The sequence below is a fragment of the Dictyostelium discoideum genome, assembly GCF_000004695.1.
Source record: "Dictyostelium discoideum AX4 chromosome 5 chromosome, whole genome shotgun sequence".
Classification (NCBI taxonomy): Eukaryota; Evosea; class Eumycetozoa; order Dictyosteliales; family Dictyosteliaceae; genus Dictyostelium; species Dictyostelium discoideum.
This window is the reverse complement of record NC_007091.3, coordinates 3,140,408-3,158,544: the sequence shown is the minus strand read 5'-3', so window position 1 is coordinate 3,158,544 and position 18,137 is coordinate 3,140,408. Positions and strand designations below refer to the sequence as shown.

Sequence of the window (18,137 nt, the reverse complement as noted above, 5' to 3'; positions counted from 1 at the left end):
ATTAAAAGATTTTGGATATTGGTGCATTATTTTTTGGTTTGCGATGAACAAAAAAATTGAAAAAAAAAAAAAATATGTGGATATACAGAATTAAAAAATAAATTACAATAAAAAAAAAAAAAAAAAAAAAAAAATTAAAATAATTTTTTTTTTTTAATTTTTTATTTTAATTATTGACTCTTCTACTTACTCTTTTGTTACTAACAGATAACAGATAACAAAAAAAAAAAAAAAAAAAAAAAAAAAAAAAAAAAAAAAAAAAAAAAAAAAAAAAAAAAAAATAAAAATATTTAAACTAACTTTTCATTTTTTCATAAAATTTATTTTTTAAGTGATTTTATTTTATTTTTTATTTTTTTATTTCAAGATTTTGTTTTTTACCCCTATAAAAAATTTCTAGGCACAAAATTTTAAAAATAATTTTTTTTTTTTTTTTTTTTACATATTAATTTTCCAAACACAATGATATCCAATCAAAATATAATAAATAATAATATTGATAATAATAAAAAGTGTACACTTCACCCAAACAAAGATATAATATTCTTTTGTTTAGATTGTAAATTAATACCATGTTGTATTCAATGTACATCAAGTAAAGGTGAACATCATGGTCACAAAACTGATCCATTAGAATCAACTTCAAATATTCTTTCATTAATGAATAATTTTAAAGATGATATACATCAAAAAGTAATTGACAGAATAGAAACCAATGAAAAAATATTAAAACAATCAAATGATAAATATAATAAAATTCAATCACAATTTGATATTAATAATAATTCATTAAAAAAAGAAATTAAAAAAATTCATGATATCATTTCAATCATAGAATTAGATATTCAAAAACAATTAGAAAAAACCTTTGAAAATAATACATTAATAAATACAATTATAAATTCTTCAATCAATAATGATAATCAAATACTTTCAACTATAATTAATTATAAAAATGAAAATGAAAATGAAAATGAAAATGAAAATGAAAATGAAAATGAAAATGATAATATTACAACCATTGAAAAATTAAATGAAATTATAAAATTTAATGATCAACAAATTTATGATAATGGAGATGATTTTATTATCGATAGAGATACTATTAAAATTATTAAACAATATCAACAATCATTAATAGTATTAAATAATAATAATAATATCGATAATTCAAATAAATTAAATGAATACGATAATCAAATCATTCATTTCAATAATCAGATAATTGATGATATTAAAAATAATTTAAAATCAATTTATACCTTAGATAATTGTAGATTTAAAATTGAAATCGATGAAAATAATAATAAATTTTTTAAATGTAAGCTTTAAAATGTTTTTTTTTTTTAATAAATGATTTTCACATTACTAATTACCAAATATAGGGAATAATTTAAAGTTTTATATTTATATAGAAGGTGGTCTTTTTAAATTTGAGGAAGGTATAGCATTCAAAGACAATTGTAATATTTTATCAGAATTAAAAAATAAATTACCATCACATGTAATGCTATTGGACGGATTCAATCAAAAATTAACACTTGGTATATTACCAGATCGTGTTAAGTGCTTGTATTTGGGTGATATTAAACAAGAATTAATAATTGGTTCAATTCCTAATACTGTAAAGAATGTATCTTTATTGGATGGATTCAATCAAAACTTAACACCACGTATATTACCAGATAGTGTTAAATCCTTGTATTTAGGTGATATTAAACAAGAATTAATAAATGGTTCAATTCCTAATACTGTAACTCGTGTCTCTTTATTGGATGGATTCAATCAAAAATTAACACCAGGTATATTACCAGATAGTGTTAAATCGTTGTATTTATGTGATATTAAACAAGAATTAATAATTGGTTCAATTCCTGATACTGTAACGAGTGTCTTTCTAAAAGATGGATTCAATCAAAAATTAACACCAGGTATATTACCAGATAGTGTTGAATGGTTGTATTTAGGTGATATTAAACAAGAATTAATAATTGGTTCAATTCCTAATACTGTAACTCGTGTCATTTTATTGGATGGATTCAATCAAAAATTAACACCAATTATATTACCAGATGGTATTGAATGGTTGTATTTAGGTGATATTAAACAAGAATTAATAAATGGTTCAATTCCTAATACTGTAACGAGTGTCTCTCTATTGGATGGATTCAATCAAAAATTAACACCAGGTATATTACCAGATGGTGTTAAATGGTTGAATTTAGGTGATATTAAACAAGAATTAATAATTGGTTCAATTCCTAATACTGTAACTCATGTATCTTTAAAAGATGGATTTAATCAAAAATTAACACCACGTATATTACCAGATAGTGTTGAATGGTTGTATTTAGGTGATATTAAACAAGAATTATTGATTGGTTCAATTCCTAATACTGTAACGAATGTATGTTTAGAAGATGGATTCAATCAAAAATTAACACCACGTATATTACCAGATAGTGTTAAATGGTTGGATTTATGTGATATTAAACAAGAATAATGATTGGTTCAATTCCTAATACTGTAAAGGAAGTAAAAGTTTCCAAAAGTTTTAAACATCAAATTGAACCTTAAGTATCAAAAAATGTAAAAATAATTTAATAAGGAATTTGCAGAGTGCTTTATTTTTAATGTTGAATAAACAATTTCTAGAACTGTAAATGTTTCCAAAAGTTTTAAACTACAAAAAAAATCAAATCAAATCAAAAATCGTTTCTTGTCAAAAAAAAATTAAATTAAATTATACCAAATCAAATTGTTTCTTTTGAAAAAAAAAAAAATAAAAATAAAATAAAATAAAAATAAGCCCTGATTTTTTTGCGAATTATATATTTTCAACAAGTTTATCATATCTCTTTTCCATTATTTCCTTGATAATAATATCATCAATTATTTGATTATTGAAATCAATGATTTGATTATCATATTCATTTAATTTATTTGAATTATCGATATTATTATTATTAAAGGAAATAATGGAAAAGAGATATGATTAAATTATACAATAATTATTATTAATTATTATTATCATTTTTTTTTTTTAATATAGATTACACAGGGTATTTTTATTTTTAGTAGTTCTTAATTGATTATCTATTTCTGGTATTTTTGTAGTTCTAAATTGGTGGTATCAATAAACTAAGGTTAGTATTGGATATTGTCACTTTATTTTTTTTTTTTATTTTTTTTATTTCACATATAAAAAAGGTTAATCACAATCACAAATTTTACAAAATAAATAATTAGATTCTAAAAATAAAATTTTAATTAAAAAGGAATTATTGAGTGATTGCAGTGTCGGTGTTTGGTTTTTGAGACTCAGTCCAGAGTAATTTCCTATGGGTCAACCGATCCAGACTAAACTAATATTCCATTTTATACACAAATGAAGGTTTCAATTGATTCTACAGGCTGAGGATTACTACCCTCTACCCATTAAATTAATGTAACATATTCAGACAAATCCATTTTGTTTAAATTATATTGTAATCGAAGTAACCGAACACCATGCACCTTTTAATTCCCTCAAACAATTATTTTCAAAAAATAATTTTTATTGATTTTTTATTTTGAAATTAGATTATTTATGGGAGAAGGCCAACCTAATTTTTATTTTTTTTTTTTCATTTTTTTATTTTTTTTCATATTTTTTCATATTTCTAATTTTAAATTCCCAAATTTGGGAATATCTAATTTTTAAAAAAGAAACAAAAAAATAACTATTAAATAAAAAAAGAAAAAAATTTTATCATTAATAACAATTAAATAAAAAAAAAATAAAAAATTTTATAATTTATTATATTAACATTTTTGGTTTTGACACTATCACAAAAAAAAATTTTTTTCATTAATAACTATTAAACAAAAAAAAAAAAAAAAAAAAAAAATTTACATTTTTCTTGTTTTCAATTAAATTACAATAAACAAGAAATGGAAATTTATTTAATAATAAAAAAAGGTTGTATTTTTTTTTTTACCCTATTTCCATAAAAAAAAAAAAAAAAAAAAAATTAAAATTAAAAAAATAAAAATTAAAAAGATTTTTTTGATTTTTATAAAAAATAAAACGTTTTTGATTTTTGATCATTCCCTACACACTACATTTTTTATTTTTTTTATTTATTTTATTTATTTATTTGTTTTTTTTTTTTTTTAAAAAAAATCTCCTATAAGTGTAGTAACAAATATCAATAAATGGCAAGTAGAAATTTAAAAGGAGCACGTAGTGCTTATGAAGAAAATGATATAAGAAAATCAATTGATGCACATGATGGAAAACCTTTAATAGATGAAGAAGATAGAAAAGAACCACACAAAGAGTAAATAAATAAATAAATAATAAATAAAAATAATTTAAATAATTTTAATTTTTTATTTTTTATTTTTTATTTTTTTTTTTTATTAAAAAATTTAGAGAATCAGGAGAATTTATTAAATCAATTGTGTTTGGAGGATTAGATGGTATTATGACAACATTTGCAATTGTAGCAGCAGCAACAGGAGCAGGATTAACAAGAGGTGTAATATTAATTATAGCATTTGCCAATTTATTAGGTGACGCAATAGGTATGGCAGTTGGTGATTATGTTAGTGAAATAGCGGAAGAGGATCAACTAAAATTAGAATATAAAAAACTTGAACAAGATATAGATAGTAATCCAGATGAACAGAAATCAATATTAATTGAAATATATGAAAAGAAAGGGTTTACAAATTCACAAGCATCTAGAATCGTTGAATTACTATTCCCATATCGTAAAACTGTCACTTCGATAATGATGATGGAAGAACATGGTGCTACCGTTGATGATGACGATGATGAGGAAGGTGGTGGTGGTACAGATTATGGCGCAATCAAGAGTGCATTAGTTACATTTGCATCATTTTTAGTTTGTGGTGGTATACCACTTTTAGCATACCTTTGTAGTGGTCATTATAATAGTAAAGGCGAATTCGATTCAATCTTTATCATCTCAATTGCATTATTCGTCTTTGTTCTCTTTTTATTAGGTTGTTTCAAAGGTTACGTCTCAAATAAAAATTGGTTCATATCTGGTATTCAAATGTTAATCAATGGTGCTGTTACAACTTTAGTTGCATTTTGGATAGGTTATGGTATTGAAAAAGCACAATAAAATATAATTTTAATTAATAATTTTTAAATTACTTTTTATTTTTATTTTTATTTTTATTTATTTATTTAATTAATTAATTATTTAATTAGTAGTTGTTGAGGTGGTTGTTGTTGAAATTGTTGAATTTTGTTTTTTTAATCTTTTTGATCTTTTAGTTGGTGTTGAATCAATGATTGAATCATCGTTTTCAGATGCAGATGTTGCTTGATCATTTTCTAAATATTTTAAAATTCTATTAATTAAAATTGATTTTTTATCATTATATTTTAAACCTTTGTTTTGACACCAACTTCTTAAATCTTTAACAAGATAAAATTCTAAATCTTGTTTTTTAATACCCATTTTAATATCAATTATTGATGGTCTTTTTGCTGGTGAATCAATCTCTGAATCATCAGTTTCATTAACAATAACTTGAACATTAAACTCATCAACATCATCATATTTTCTTTTATTTGATTTATTATTATCATTTAATATTTCTTCTTTTTCAATTTTTTCAGTTTCTTTAATCTTTTCATTTTCAATTTTCTCTTTTTCTTTTTCTTCATCTCTAATTATAATATTTTCACTTTCTAAAACTTTTTCAACAACATGTGAAGTATCAACATCATCAGGAGATAATGGTGTTTTTGGATATTGAAGATTACTTTTACTTCTAATTGGTGTACTAAATGATTGCTGTTGTGTTTGTTGTAGTTGTGATGATGATGATGATTGTGATGATTGTGATGATTGTGATGATGATTGTGATGATGATGATGATGATGATGATGATTGTTGTTGTTGTGAAGATTTAGTTGTACTAATTGTTGTTTGATTTTGTAATAATTGTGATGGATTATGATCGATATTAAATAATTTTGAAATGATTTTTGTGATGATATCAGACATTTTATCAGTTGGTTTTAAAGTGATTCTCAAACAATCACAAATTGAGAATAATTTGGCTTTACTTAGAAAAGAGAATAAATTTTCAGTACCTGAAACTAATATCTCCTCTTTTATTAACCTAATGATATTCTCATAGAATAATCCTTCAACTATACTATCACCATATTGAATTCCTCTATCCTTTTTAAACTTTTTATAAGATGATTTGGTTGTTAATGTCGATAATACTGTTGTACCATCTGCTCCAACTTTAATTGATGGTATTGAATTTGATATTGTTTTTGTAACTGTTTCTTCACTACTACTACTACTACTTGATGATGATGATGATGATGATTGTTCATTATTACCATTAGTGTTTTTTTCAATAGTTTCATTTGTTGATGTTGGTGTTGATGTTGTTGTTGTTGGTTTTGGTAATATAATTTTTAAACAGTCACAAAATTTATAAAGTATATGTGGAGTTAATGAAAAAAAGAATTGATCTAATGAATCCTTTTTCATTCTTTCTTCTAATTGTTTACGTGAATTGGTTATAATTTCATCATCGGTATCACCATTAACACCAGATAATGATAACAATGAACATGTTTCTGTAATCGTATCAAAATTTAAACGTTGAATAAATTCTTCAATACCTAATTCTCTTGCATCGTTAACTAGTCTATTCAATACTGATGTTTTTGAATTGCCAATTGTATCAATATCATTTTCATATCCGATTGATATTAATGAATCTAATAATAATTCAAATGTTAAAAAACATAATGAATTATAAAGTGTTTCTTCATTTATTGCTTCTTTATTATTAAAGTTATTATTATTATTATTATTTTGATTGCCAATTGATATCATATTACTTATATCCTAAATACTATTTATTTATTTTTTTTTTTCTTATGTTTGAAATAAAAAAAAAATTGATAATAAATGGAATAAAAAAAAAAAAAAAAAAACCAAAAAAAAAAAAAAAAACTCAAAAAAAAAAAAAAAAAATAAAAAATAAAAAAGGAATTAAATAATTAATTTTAGATATTTTTATTAATAATATAAACACTAAAAACTATTACATAATACGTAAAAAATAATTAAATTTATCATTTTCAAATTAATTAAAAAAATTATTTGAAAAAAGTTTCAAAATTTTTTTTTTTTTTTAATTTTTTTAATTTTTTTAGTTTTTTTTTTACAAATTAAAGAACCAACAATAAACTAATAATAATAATAATAATAATAATAATTTAAAAAAAAAAAGAGAGATGGTTAAAATAAGTTGTAATAAAGTATTAAGTAATCATTCTGGATCAGTTACAGTTGTAAAATATAATAGTGATGGTGGATATTGTTTAAGTGGTTCATCAGATAAATCAATTAAACTATATAATGTTTCAAAAGGTAGTATGATTCATTCATTTGAAGAGCATGGATATGGTATTGGTGATTTAGTATCAACATCAGATAATAAACAATTATTTTCATGTGCAGAGAAACAACTTTATCAATGGGATATTGCAAGTGGTCAAGTTATAAGAAGATTTCAAAATGCTCATAATGATACAATTACAAGTGTTTGTGTAAATTTAGATTCAACATTACTTTTCTCTGGTTCATCTGATAGATTAGTTAAAGCATGGGATCTTAGAACTAAATCAATTAATCCAGTTCAAATTTTAGATGATGCAAAAGATACAATTACATCAATCATTGTCAATGAACAAACTATAACTCATAATCATAGTCATGGCCATGGTCATTCTCATGGCAATAATAATAATAATCAACCTCATACTCATACTCAAAAAGAAGTTATTACAAGTAGTGTTGATGGTTGTATTAGAACATATGATGTTAGAATGGGTACATTGGTAACTTATGAAGATACAAGTAAGTTTTTTTTTAATTCATTATTTATTTATTTTATTTTTTTTTTTTAAAAAAAAAGTTCCAATACAATAATTAAATATTAATTCTCTTTTTTTTTTTTTTTTTTTTTTAAAAAAAAAAGTTCCAATATCATCAGTTTCAATTACAAAAGATAAAAAATGTTTTATTGCAAGTTGTACAGATGAAACTGTTAAATTAATAGATATAGATTCATATGAAACATTAAAAGAATATAAAGGTCATAAAAATAAAGTTTATAAAATTAATAGTTGTTCAAATTTTGATGATTCCTTAATAATTAGTGGTAGTGAAGATAATGATTTTTATATCTATGAATTATTAAGTGGTAAATTATTATCAAAATTATCTGGTCATTCAAATATTATAACTCATGTTGATTCTCATCCATCAAAAAATCAATTCATTACTTCTTCAACTGATTGTACAATTAGAATTTGGGATCAATCAGAATAAAAAAATAAAAAAATAAAAAAATAAAAATAAAAAAGTAATAATTATTACATGTAACTAATTAATTTTTTTATTTATTTATTTAATTATTTTGTAAATTTATTAATTATTTTTTTTTAAATGACAATTGTACAACTAAATTTACAATTTATTATTTTTTAATTATTTAATTTCCTTTTTTTTTTTTTTTTTTTTTTTTTAAAATGGAAATATACAACTTTTTTTTTTTTTTAATTTATCACCCTGTTACTATAATTAATATCATTATTATTATTATCACTATTATTATTATTTTCATTATTATTCTCATTATTATTACTATTATTATTATTATTATTATTAACAGGTATATCATCAAAACCTTTGGTTTCAATTGATTCTAAAATTTCTAAACATTGTTCCATCGTTGGTCTTTGTGATGGATTTTCATTTAAACAATCTTTTAAAAGTTGAATATATTTTGGTGGACCATATTTTGGTGTTGGTGGTCTCATACCTTCACGACCAACAGCAAAAATAACTTGAAATGGTGGTATACCAAAATATGGATCTTGTCTAGTTGCACATTCCCATAAAATAATTCCAAAACTATAAACATCTGCTTTTTCTGTATATCTTTGACTTCTTAATACTCTATTATAATTTTAATTATTATTATTATTATTATATTTAATTTATTAGTAAAAAATATTTGATTATTTGATTATTTTTTATTATTAGAAAAAACCAAACTTACTCTGGTGAAGTCCAACATGGAGTACCACAAGCAGTCATTGTTGCACCTTGTTGTTCAATTGTGCTTAAACCGAAATCTGCAACTTTAACTTTCCAATTTTCATCTACTAATAAATTATGAGATTTTAAATCTCTATGTAAAATAACTGGTGTTGAGCCATGTAAATAAATAATACCCTTTGCAGCATCAATCATCATTCTCTTTACTAATGACCAAGATATTTTAATTTTTTCATTATGTAAAATTGAATATAATGAACCTCTTGGCATATATTCTGTACAAATGCAAATATCTGGTGATATTAAACATGATCCTAGAAATTGAATAACATTTGGATGTCTTAAATTCCTATAGGAGAGAAAAAAAAATAATAAAATAATTAATAAAAATTAAATTTATATATAATAGTAATAATAATAATAATAGCTTACTTCATTAAATTAATTTCTCTATGAAATTCTTTTAAAATATTTTCATTTATATTATGAGCAGGTAATTTTTTAACAGCAACTTGAGAACCTCTCCAAGTACCAAGATAAACTTCACCAAAATTTCCTTTACCAATTCTAACACCAATTTTAATTTGTTGAGTATCAATATCTTTACCATCTTTAATTTGAGTGTAACCAGATCTTTTTGAATTTAATCTCTTTCTAATGAAAACAAATGAAAATATTGAAATTAATAAACCACCTGTTATCGATGATGCAATGATAATATATTTTTTAACTTGAGGTGATAATGCACCACTATAGGGTGACTTTGTAGGAGTTGGAGTTGGTGTTGATGGTGTTGTAGTTGGTGTAGTGCTTGGTGTTGTACTTGGTGTTGCAGTTGGTGTTACAGTTGGTGTAATGGTTGGTGTTGGTGTAATGGTTGGTGTTGGTGTAATGGTTGGTGTTGGTGTAATGGTTGGAGGTTTATAATAAAGTGTTATACCAATGGTAGTTGCGCACATTGAATTTACACTAACTTGAATTTGAAATTTATTTTCACCAGTTATATTATATCCCAACATATTATATTTATAAACTTCTGTACCAAATGTAACATAACATGAACCACATGTACATATATCATATCTTGATGTAGTATTAGTTAGAACTAGTAAATCCTGAATATAGAATTCCAATGTAGTAGCACTACTTGTAACTTGACATCCAACTGCCCCTGATATTGTAAATGATATACCCTCAACTTGATCTATAGTCGTATTCTTTGGTAAAGGATCTTCAAACATTTTAATACCATCATTCCAATCACCTCTATGTGTTGCTGGATCATTTTGTACAATATCATAATTACATGCATAATCACTTGAATACATATAACCATTTGGACAAAATGTTATATTTTCACATAAAACTTTACCACCAGTCTTTTTTTTTTTAAAAAAAAAATAAAAATATTAATACTTTTTTTTTTTTATGTATATTAAAATTATGTTGAATATTTATATTTATATAACATACAAATGTAACATAGGTAGAAGCTGATAATAATCCATCTGTCGGTATTGGTGTTGCTGGTGATAAACTATCACTTGAAGTAGTTGGTGCATCTTTACTATTACTATCACCACTAATAATACTATTACTACTACTACCACTATTGCTACTACTGCTACTGCTATCTCCTTTATTTTTACTATTACTACTACTACTACTACTAGTAGTATGCTCGCTACTTTTACTATCACTATCTAAATTAATATATAAATCTTCAATTTCGTTACTATTTTCTAAAAATGATGGAACTATTTTAATTTTTGTATTTGATTCGACTGATAATAAAAATAGAACAAATATAAAAACTGTAATACTAAAAAAAACTATTTGAACTTTCATTTTATCTTTTATATATTTTCGCTAAACTTTATTTTTATTATTTTTATTATTTTTATTATATATTAATATATTATTAATATATTATTAATATAATAATATATTATTATTTTATTATTATTATTATTATTATTATTATTATTATTATTATTATTATTATTATTCTGATTATTTTTTAAAAGAAATTGATTATTATATTATTATCATTGATCAACACAAACACACTAAAAAGAAGAAAAATAAAAATAAAAATAAAAATAAAAAATAAAAAAAAAAACCAAAAACCAAAAAACCAAAAAATCAAAAAAAAAAAATTATTGCGGGAGAGAGATATCTTAAAAAAAAAATAAAAAAAAAATAGATTTTTATTTTTATTTTTAATTTTTATTTTTATTTTTATTTTTTTTTAAAAAATTTTATTTTATTTTTAACGAACCATTGGAAAAAAGAAAAAGAAAAAGAAAAAGAAAAAATAAAAAATAAAAAAATAAAAAAATAAAATGTGATTAGAGAGGGGAAAAATATATTTAGATATTTTTTTTTTTTATTATTTTTTATTATATTTTCATTTTTTTTTTATTTTTATTTTTTTTTTTTAAAGTTGTTGACGAACATATTGTAAATCTGAATAACCACTTGAATCAATTGATTCTAATCTCTCTAAACATTGTTCCATCGTTGGTCTATGTGATGGATTTTCATTTAAACAATCAATTAAAAGTTGAATATATTTTGGTGGACCATTTTGTGGAACTGGTGGTCTCATACCTTCACGACCAACAGCAAAAATAACTTGAAATGGTGGTATACCAAAATATGGATCTTGTCTAGTTGCACATTCCCATAAAATAATTCCAAAACTATAAACATCTGCTTTTTCTGTATATCTTTGACTTCTTAATACTCTATTATGTTTATAATTATTATTATATTTAATTTATTAGTAAAAAATATTTATAATTATTTGATTATTTGATTATTTTTTATTATTAGAAAAAAACAAACTTACTCTGGTGAAGTCCAACATGGAGTACCACAAGCAGTCATTGTTGCACCTTGTTGTTCAATTGTGCTTAAACCGAAATCTGCAACTTTAACTTTCCAATTTTCATCTACTAATAAATTATGAGATTTTAAATCTCTATGTAAAATAACTGGTGTTGAATTATGTAAATAAATAACACCCTTTGCGGCATCAATCATCATTTTAATAAGTAATGACCATTGTAATTGTAATGCTTGATCATGTAAAATTGAATATAATGAACCTCTTGGCATATATTCTGTACAAATGCAAATATCTGGTGGTATTAAACATGATCCTAAAAATTGAATAACATTTGGATGTCTTAAATTCCTATAGGAGAGAAAAAAATAATAAAATAATTAATAAAACTAAAAATATAAAAAAATTAAAAATAATAATAACTTACTTCATTAAATTAATTTCTCTATGAAATTCTTTTAAAATATTTTCATTTATATTATGAGCAGGTAATTTTTTAACAGCAACTTGAGAACCTCTCCAAGTACCAAGATAAACTTCACCATAATTACCTTTACCAATTCTAACACCAATTTTAATTTGATGAATATCAATATCTTTACCATCTTTAATTTGAGTGTAATCATTTTTATCAGGTTTATAATAACCACTTGATCTATAACGATTTCTAATTAATAGAAAACAACCACCAATAATTAATAAACCACCAACTATTGAAAAACCTATAATTAAATACTTTTTAAGTAGTGATATTGTTGGTTTAGATGGTGTTGGAGTTGGTGTTGGTGGTATTGTTGAGGGATGATAATAGAAAATGATATCTAAACTCGTGGCACAAATTGAATTATCCAATAATAACAATTGAACTTTATTTAACCCACTTTTATTATACCCTAATAAATCATAAGATTGTGGTAAAATTTCATAATCTTTATAACAGATACCACACGAACAATCGTCACTTCTATTGGTTGAAATGGTTTGACCAACTTGAACATCTTGAATTAAGAATTCGATAGTTGTCAACTCTTGTTTCAATGGCGTACACCCAACCACACCATTGATTACAAATGATACACCAACCACTTGACTTGTTAAAATTGATTTTGGTAAAGGATCTTTAAAATATTTTACACCCTTCTCCCACTGACCTCTTTGATATGTTGGCGTAATTTCATAACTACACGCATAACTATCACCCGTTGAAAAACCTTCTTCTGTACAATTCACTGATTTACAACTTGATTTACCACCTGACCAATAAACAGTAGCTGTTGAATTTAATGTGCCATTAATTGATATTGGTGATGGTGTTGGACCAGTTGATGAATCTGTATTCTTACTATTACTATTACTATTACTACCACTACCACTATTTTCACTACTACTTCCAAAAATATTAAATGCTAATCTATTATGCACTTTACTTAAAAAATGATATTCATTATATATATCTTGATCTTCATTATCATCTAACCTAATTTTAAATTTATTATTTATTTCATCATCATTATCATCATTCTTTATTATTACTTTATTATTATACAAATTATTTTTATTTTTATTTTTATTTCGATTTATTATATTATTATTATTATTATCAATATCATTATTATAGTTATAATCTATTGATGATGAAATTGAAATTAATATTAAAAATATATATATAATTATTATCAAAAACGGTAATTTTTTCATCTTTTATTTAAATTTGGTTTGTGTATATATATATATATAAATAATTGGGAGTGTTATTTTTTTTTTTTTTTTTTTATTTTTATTTTTTTTTTTTTTTTATTATTATTGTTCAATTTTTATTTTTTATTTTATTCACACAATGAAAATGTGTGTGTATGTGTGTTTGAAGGATGGTAAAATTAATGTGTGGGTTATTTTATTTTTATTGTTTTAATGCGATAAACTAATTCCACATTTTCACACAAAAAACGCACAAAAAAATAAAAAAAAAAATAAAATAAAAAAAAAAATAAAAAATAAAAAAAATTAAAAAATATCTGAAATTTTTTTTTACAAAAATAATTCTTCCCAATTTAATTGATTCTGAAATAAAATTACTGAAAAATTGAATAACTATTCCAATTGGTATTTGAAAAAAAAAATATAATAATAAAAAATATAAAAAATATTAAAAAAGTTTCTAAAATAATAATTATCTTTATTACTTGCTCTTTTTAAAATAAATAATGAAATTTTTTTTTTTTTGTGAGGTTGACACTCTCTACACTTTTTTTTTATTTTTTCCAAAAAAAAAAAAAAAAATTAAAATTAAGATTAAATAAAATTTTATTTATTGAGAAATATCCACATTTGGAAAAATAACTTTTATTAATTCAACAGTACCTAATCCAGCAGCTGCCCCAATTACCCCAAAAATAACTGTTGTAGCACCACTCTTGTACCATTTAGTATCTGTTGATTTTGCCTGGAAAATAAAAATTTTTAAAAAAAAAAAATAATAAAAATAGATTTTTTTTTTTTGTTAATAAATTAAAAAAAATTAATTGATTATTTTTTTAAAAATAAAAAAAAATAAGTTACTTTAAATATTCCAATTAAAAATAAAGTTAATGCAGTTATACCAATAACAATTAAAAATAAATATAAATGTTGATCAGATGGAATTTTAGCAACGGTTGCAATTGCCAAGAAAGCCAAGTATGGTAATAATGGTAAAATTCCAAAAAAGACAAAAGAGGTGAAATTCACTAACCCATTTTTCCAAGGTGTTTGAGACTCAACGTCTGGCATAATACCCAATTCTTCAACCATCATTACATCTACAAATCCTTTTGGATTCAAGGATAGAATATCGACTACTTCACGTGCCACTTCTTCAGGAATTCCTTTTTTAGTATAAATTTCAACCATTTCACTTTTTTCACCCTCTAAATAATATTCAACTTCCCAAGCTTCTCTCTTTCTTTCACCCCTTGCGAAATCTATATCTGCTTGAGTACCCAAATAGTCACCCATACCCATTGAAATTGCACCAGCAACTAATTTACTTAATACAATAATTAATAATACTGATATCTTTGCATCGGAACTTGAAAAACTAACTGCTATCGATACGAAAATACTAACTAACCCATCCATACCACCATATATAATACTCTTTAAATATTTTGATAAAAATGATTGTTTCTTTTCAATCTTTGGTTTCCTAATAATTGGTTGTAATATAATTTGACTTCTTTCAATTTCATTATTTTCATTATTATTTTCATTATTATTATTATTTTTATTATTATTGTTTATTATTCCATTATTTATATTATTATTATCATCATCATCATTATTATCATTATTATTATCATTATCATTATCATTATCACTTTCATTTTTATTTTCATCATTATTATTATTATTATTATTTAAATCTTCATTTTCACGATAAATTTCATTTTCATTTTCATTTTCATTATTTTCAATACTTTCATTAATATTTAATCTATTATATGCTTTGCTTGACATATTTGTTCCTATTGAAAATCTATCCAACGAGGAATGATAACTTTAACAAAATAAAAAATAATAAAAAAAAAATAAAAAAAAAAAAAATAAAAAAACCACAAAAAATGATTAAAAAAAAAAAAAAAAAAAAAAAAAAAATTTAAAAAAAAATCCCGAGGGATTTTTTTTTTTTTATAATTTTTATTTTTGGATAATTTTAAATGTTTAAACCATCTTAACCTTTATGTGATAAATAAATCTATTTATTCATTTTACCTCAACATCAAATTATTCTAATCTTTTTAATTGATTTTTTTTTTTTTTTTTTTTTTTATAATAATTATTAATCCAAGAAGAAAAAAAAAAAAAAAAAAAAAAAAAAAAAATCAATTAACTAAATAAATTCAAATAAATTTTTTTAAAATTTAAATAAAAAAAATAAAAAGAAAAGATTAAATAAATAATTAAAATTAAAAATACATTTTTTTTTTTTATTTTATTTTAACTTTTGATAATGTTTTTTTGATAAAATATTTTGTTGTCGTTCTAAAAATATTTTCTTTTTTTTTTTTTTTTTTTTTTTCTTATTGTTTGATTTGTTTTTTGGATATTTATTTTTTTAATTCTTTTTTTTTTTAATTCTATTTTTTTTTTTTTTTTTTTCTTATTGAGTTTGTTGTTGTCTTGGTTCAAGTTTATGACTAATTGAATGGAAATCTTTTTCTTCTGATAAACCATTTGAAATATTTTTAAGATATTGTTTAATTGGTTCAGAAGTTTTAAAAGTGAAAAGTGGTTGTTGATAAGATTGAATCTTTTTAATAGTTTGATAAAGTAAACGGAATTTCTCAGTATTAATTAGATTATTATTTGTAAAATTATCATTACCCTCTTCAATTGCAATTAAATCCTTTGGGAATAAACCAAGATAAGGTATAATCTTTGCTTTGGTAGATTTAATTTCGTCACGATAATTCTTATAATTCATTGAAAGATCGAATAATGACAATAGACGATCATAATCTTGGGTGACCTTTGTTGATAATCTTTCCCAAGTCAATTTCAAACGAGAGATTGAAGAATGATTCAAACCACCAACGATTGCATTGGCAGCATTATAGTTACCCAACTCTACACAACTCTTTGCTAAATCGATAAAGAATGATAAAGTGACAACTCTTTCAACCAATTTCTCTTTTGACAAAATCTCTGAAGATGTCCAACGTGCCCATTCGTTAAATTTACTAACCATATCATGAAATTGTGGTGATTTACTCTCTTTTGAAAATGATTTATGTAAAAATTGTGATGGCGGTATTGCCATTAACATTTCATTATCAATTATCGTAATTTGTTGTGCTATTATATTTGAACCAATATTATAAATATCTATATCAATATTATTATTAAAATTATTATTACTATTACTATTTACATTATTATTAATATTATTATTATTATTAATATTATTATTTATCATCATTTTTTCAATTAATTGATTTTTCTTTTTACTTGTACCAGATGATTGAGTTAAATTTGGACCCAAGAAACTGTTACCACGTTCATATAATGGTTTTAATGGTTCGATTACAGGTTTAAAGAAAGTTTGAAAATAGGTGAAATAAGTTACTTGAGTTGGTGGTACCTGTGGTACAGAGTCAAGGAATATCTTTAACTTTTGAAGGAATTGAAGATCAGTCATTAAATGATTATGATGAATTTTCATCCAAAACATTGCAACTGATAAAATCGTAATTGAAACCTCCATTTGTAATTTAGTTGTTAATGTACATGCTATACGATAATAGTGAACGATTTTACCCAACAATTCAACACTCGTCGTATAATAATCATATGTATGAAAAACTGTATAATTATAATCTGGATCTTTAAATCCATAAGATAAATCAAATAATTTCTCAACCAATCTATCAAATGTTGCTGCCTTTACAATTGATTCACCATCCTTTACCATATATTGAATATCCTGTGGAAGTTTATCAAATTCATCAATATCCATCACCATTAATCTAATAGCTTTACATGATATTTCAAAATTACCTGGTGTTGTTGACATAAATGCTTTTGTAAATCTATTATATGCTGATTGTACTTCAATATCTTCAACTATTGTATTATTGTTTTCACTATTATTATTATTATTATTATTACATGCTAAACTAAATTTCTTTAAAAAATGTAATACCATTTTTAAAATATTTCTATTTTGAAGTGGTAATGAATATAATAATGATCTAATAACATTGATACGATATTCTTCATGTGAAATCTCTACAGAATGAATTAATTGACTTGAAATCTTTGATAATAATAAATTTGGTAATTTTGAAAAATAAAGAATAAAAGTTGATGCAACATAACATGGATCAGTTGTTAATGAGAAATCTGTAATCAATGTACTTTCAATTGATTCTATAGTTGATTTTAATTTTGATTCTTCAATTTCAATACTAAACAATCCTTCAATAACTGAATGATCCAATAAATAATCAATTGATTTATTTAAATAATCCATTAATCTATCTGATGTATCCTCTGCTAATGCAATACCAAATATTGATTCTAATTTTTTAAAAAATATTTGTGAAATTTGTTTTTTTAATAAAATTGAACCAGTTAGTGATCTTTTAATTTGTTTACTATTACCCATTATATTTTATATATATATA

General features: G+C 22.4%; 8 protein-coding genes across 8 annotated transcripts; 3 read left to right on the top strand and 5 right to left on the bottom strand.

Moving 5' to 3' along the window:
* Positions 1–462: 462 nt before the first annotated feature.
* Positions 463–2,503, top strand: DDB_G0289717 (hypothetical protein; the record flags this gene model as incomplete). The annotated part of the gene is made up of 2 exons (XM_630985.1): positions 463–1,321; positions 1,386–2,503. The coding sequence occupies 2 exons, from the start codon at positions 463–465 to the stop codon at positions 2,501–2,503; spliced, it is 1,977 nt and encodes a 658-aa protein (XP_636077.1).
* A 1,694-nt stretch (positions 2,504–4,197) lies between these two features.
* DDB_G0289715 (hypothetical protein) lies at positions 4,198–5,138 on the top strand (the record flags this gene model as incomplete). Its single annotated transcript, XM_630984.1, has 2 exons — positions 4,198–4,322; positions 4,418–5,138. 2 exons carry the CDS (start codon positions 4,198–4,200, stop codon positions 5,136–5,138), a joined length of 846 nt encoding a protein of 281 aa, XP_636076.1.
* An 81-nt stretch (positions 5,139–5,219) lies between these two features.
* DDB_G0289713 (SAP DNA-binding domain-containing protein) lies at positions 5,220–6,887 on the bottom strand (the record flags this gene model as incomplete). The annotated part of the gene is made up of 1 exon (XM_630983.1): positions 5,220–6,887. The coding sequence occupies one exon, from the start codon at positions 6,885–6,887 to the stop codon at positions 5,220–5,222; it is 1,668 nt and encodes a 555-aa protein (XP_636075.1).
* A 404-nt stretch (positions 6,888–7,291) lies between these two features.
* Positions 7,292–8,390, top strand: morg1 (WD40 repeat-containing protein; the record flags this gene model as incomplete). Its single annotated transcript, XM_630982.1, has 2 exons — positions 7,292–7,916; positions 8,038–8,390. 2 exons carry the CDS (start codon positions 7,292–7,294, stop codon positions 8,388–8,390), a joined length of 978 nt encoding a protein of 325 aa, XP_636074.1.
* A 227-nt stretch (positions 8,391–8,617) lies between these two features.
* On the bottom strand, positions 8,618–10,970 carry drkB (protein kinase, TKL group; the record flags this gene model as incomplete). The annotated part of the gene is made up of 4 exons (XM_630981.1): positions 8,618–9,020; positions 9,124–9,471; positions 9,555–10,501; positions 10,596–10,970. 4 exons carry the CDS (start codon positions 10,968–10,970, stop codon positions 8,618–8,620), a joined length of 2,073 nt encoding a protein of 690 aa, XP_636073.1.
* Positions 10,971–11,562: 592 nt separating this feature from the next.
* On the bottom strand, positions 11,563–13,671 carry drkA (protein kinase, TKL group; the record flags this gene model as incomplete). The annotated part of the gene is made up of 3 exons (XM_630980.1): positions 11,563–11,872; positions 11,977–12,324; positions 12,401–13,671. The coding sequence occupies 3 exons, from the start codon at positions 13,669–13,671 to the stop codon at positions 11,563–11,565; spliced, it is 1,929 nt and encodes a 642-aa protein (XP_636072.1).
* A 610-nt stretch (positions 13,672–14,281) lies between these two features.
* Positions 14,282–15,468, bottom strand: DDB_G0289707 (transmembrane protein; the record flags this gene model as incomplete). Its single annotated transcript, XM_630979.1, has 2 exons — positions 14,282–14,416; positions 14,533–15,468. The coding sequence occupies 2 exons, from the start codon at positions 15,466–15,468 to the stop codon at positions 14,282–14,284; spliced, it is 1,071 nt and encodes a 356-aa protein (XP_636071.1).
* Positions 15,469–16,111: 643 nt separating this feature from the next.
* gefD (RhoGAP domain-containing protein) lies at positions 16,112–18,118 on the bottom strand (the record flags this gene model as incomplete). The annotated part of the gene is made up of 1 exon (XM_630978.1): positions 16,112–18,118. The coding sequence occupies one exon, from the start codon at positions 18,116–18,118 to the stop codon at positions 16,112–16,114; it is 2,007 nt and encodes a 668-aa protein (XP_636070.1).
* Between the last annotated feature and the right edge of the window lie 19 nt (positions 18,119–18,137).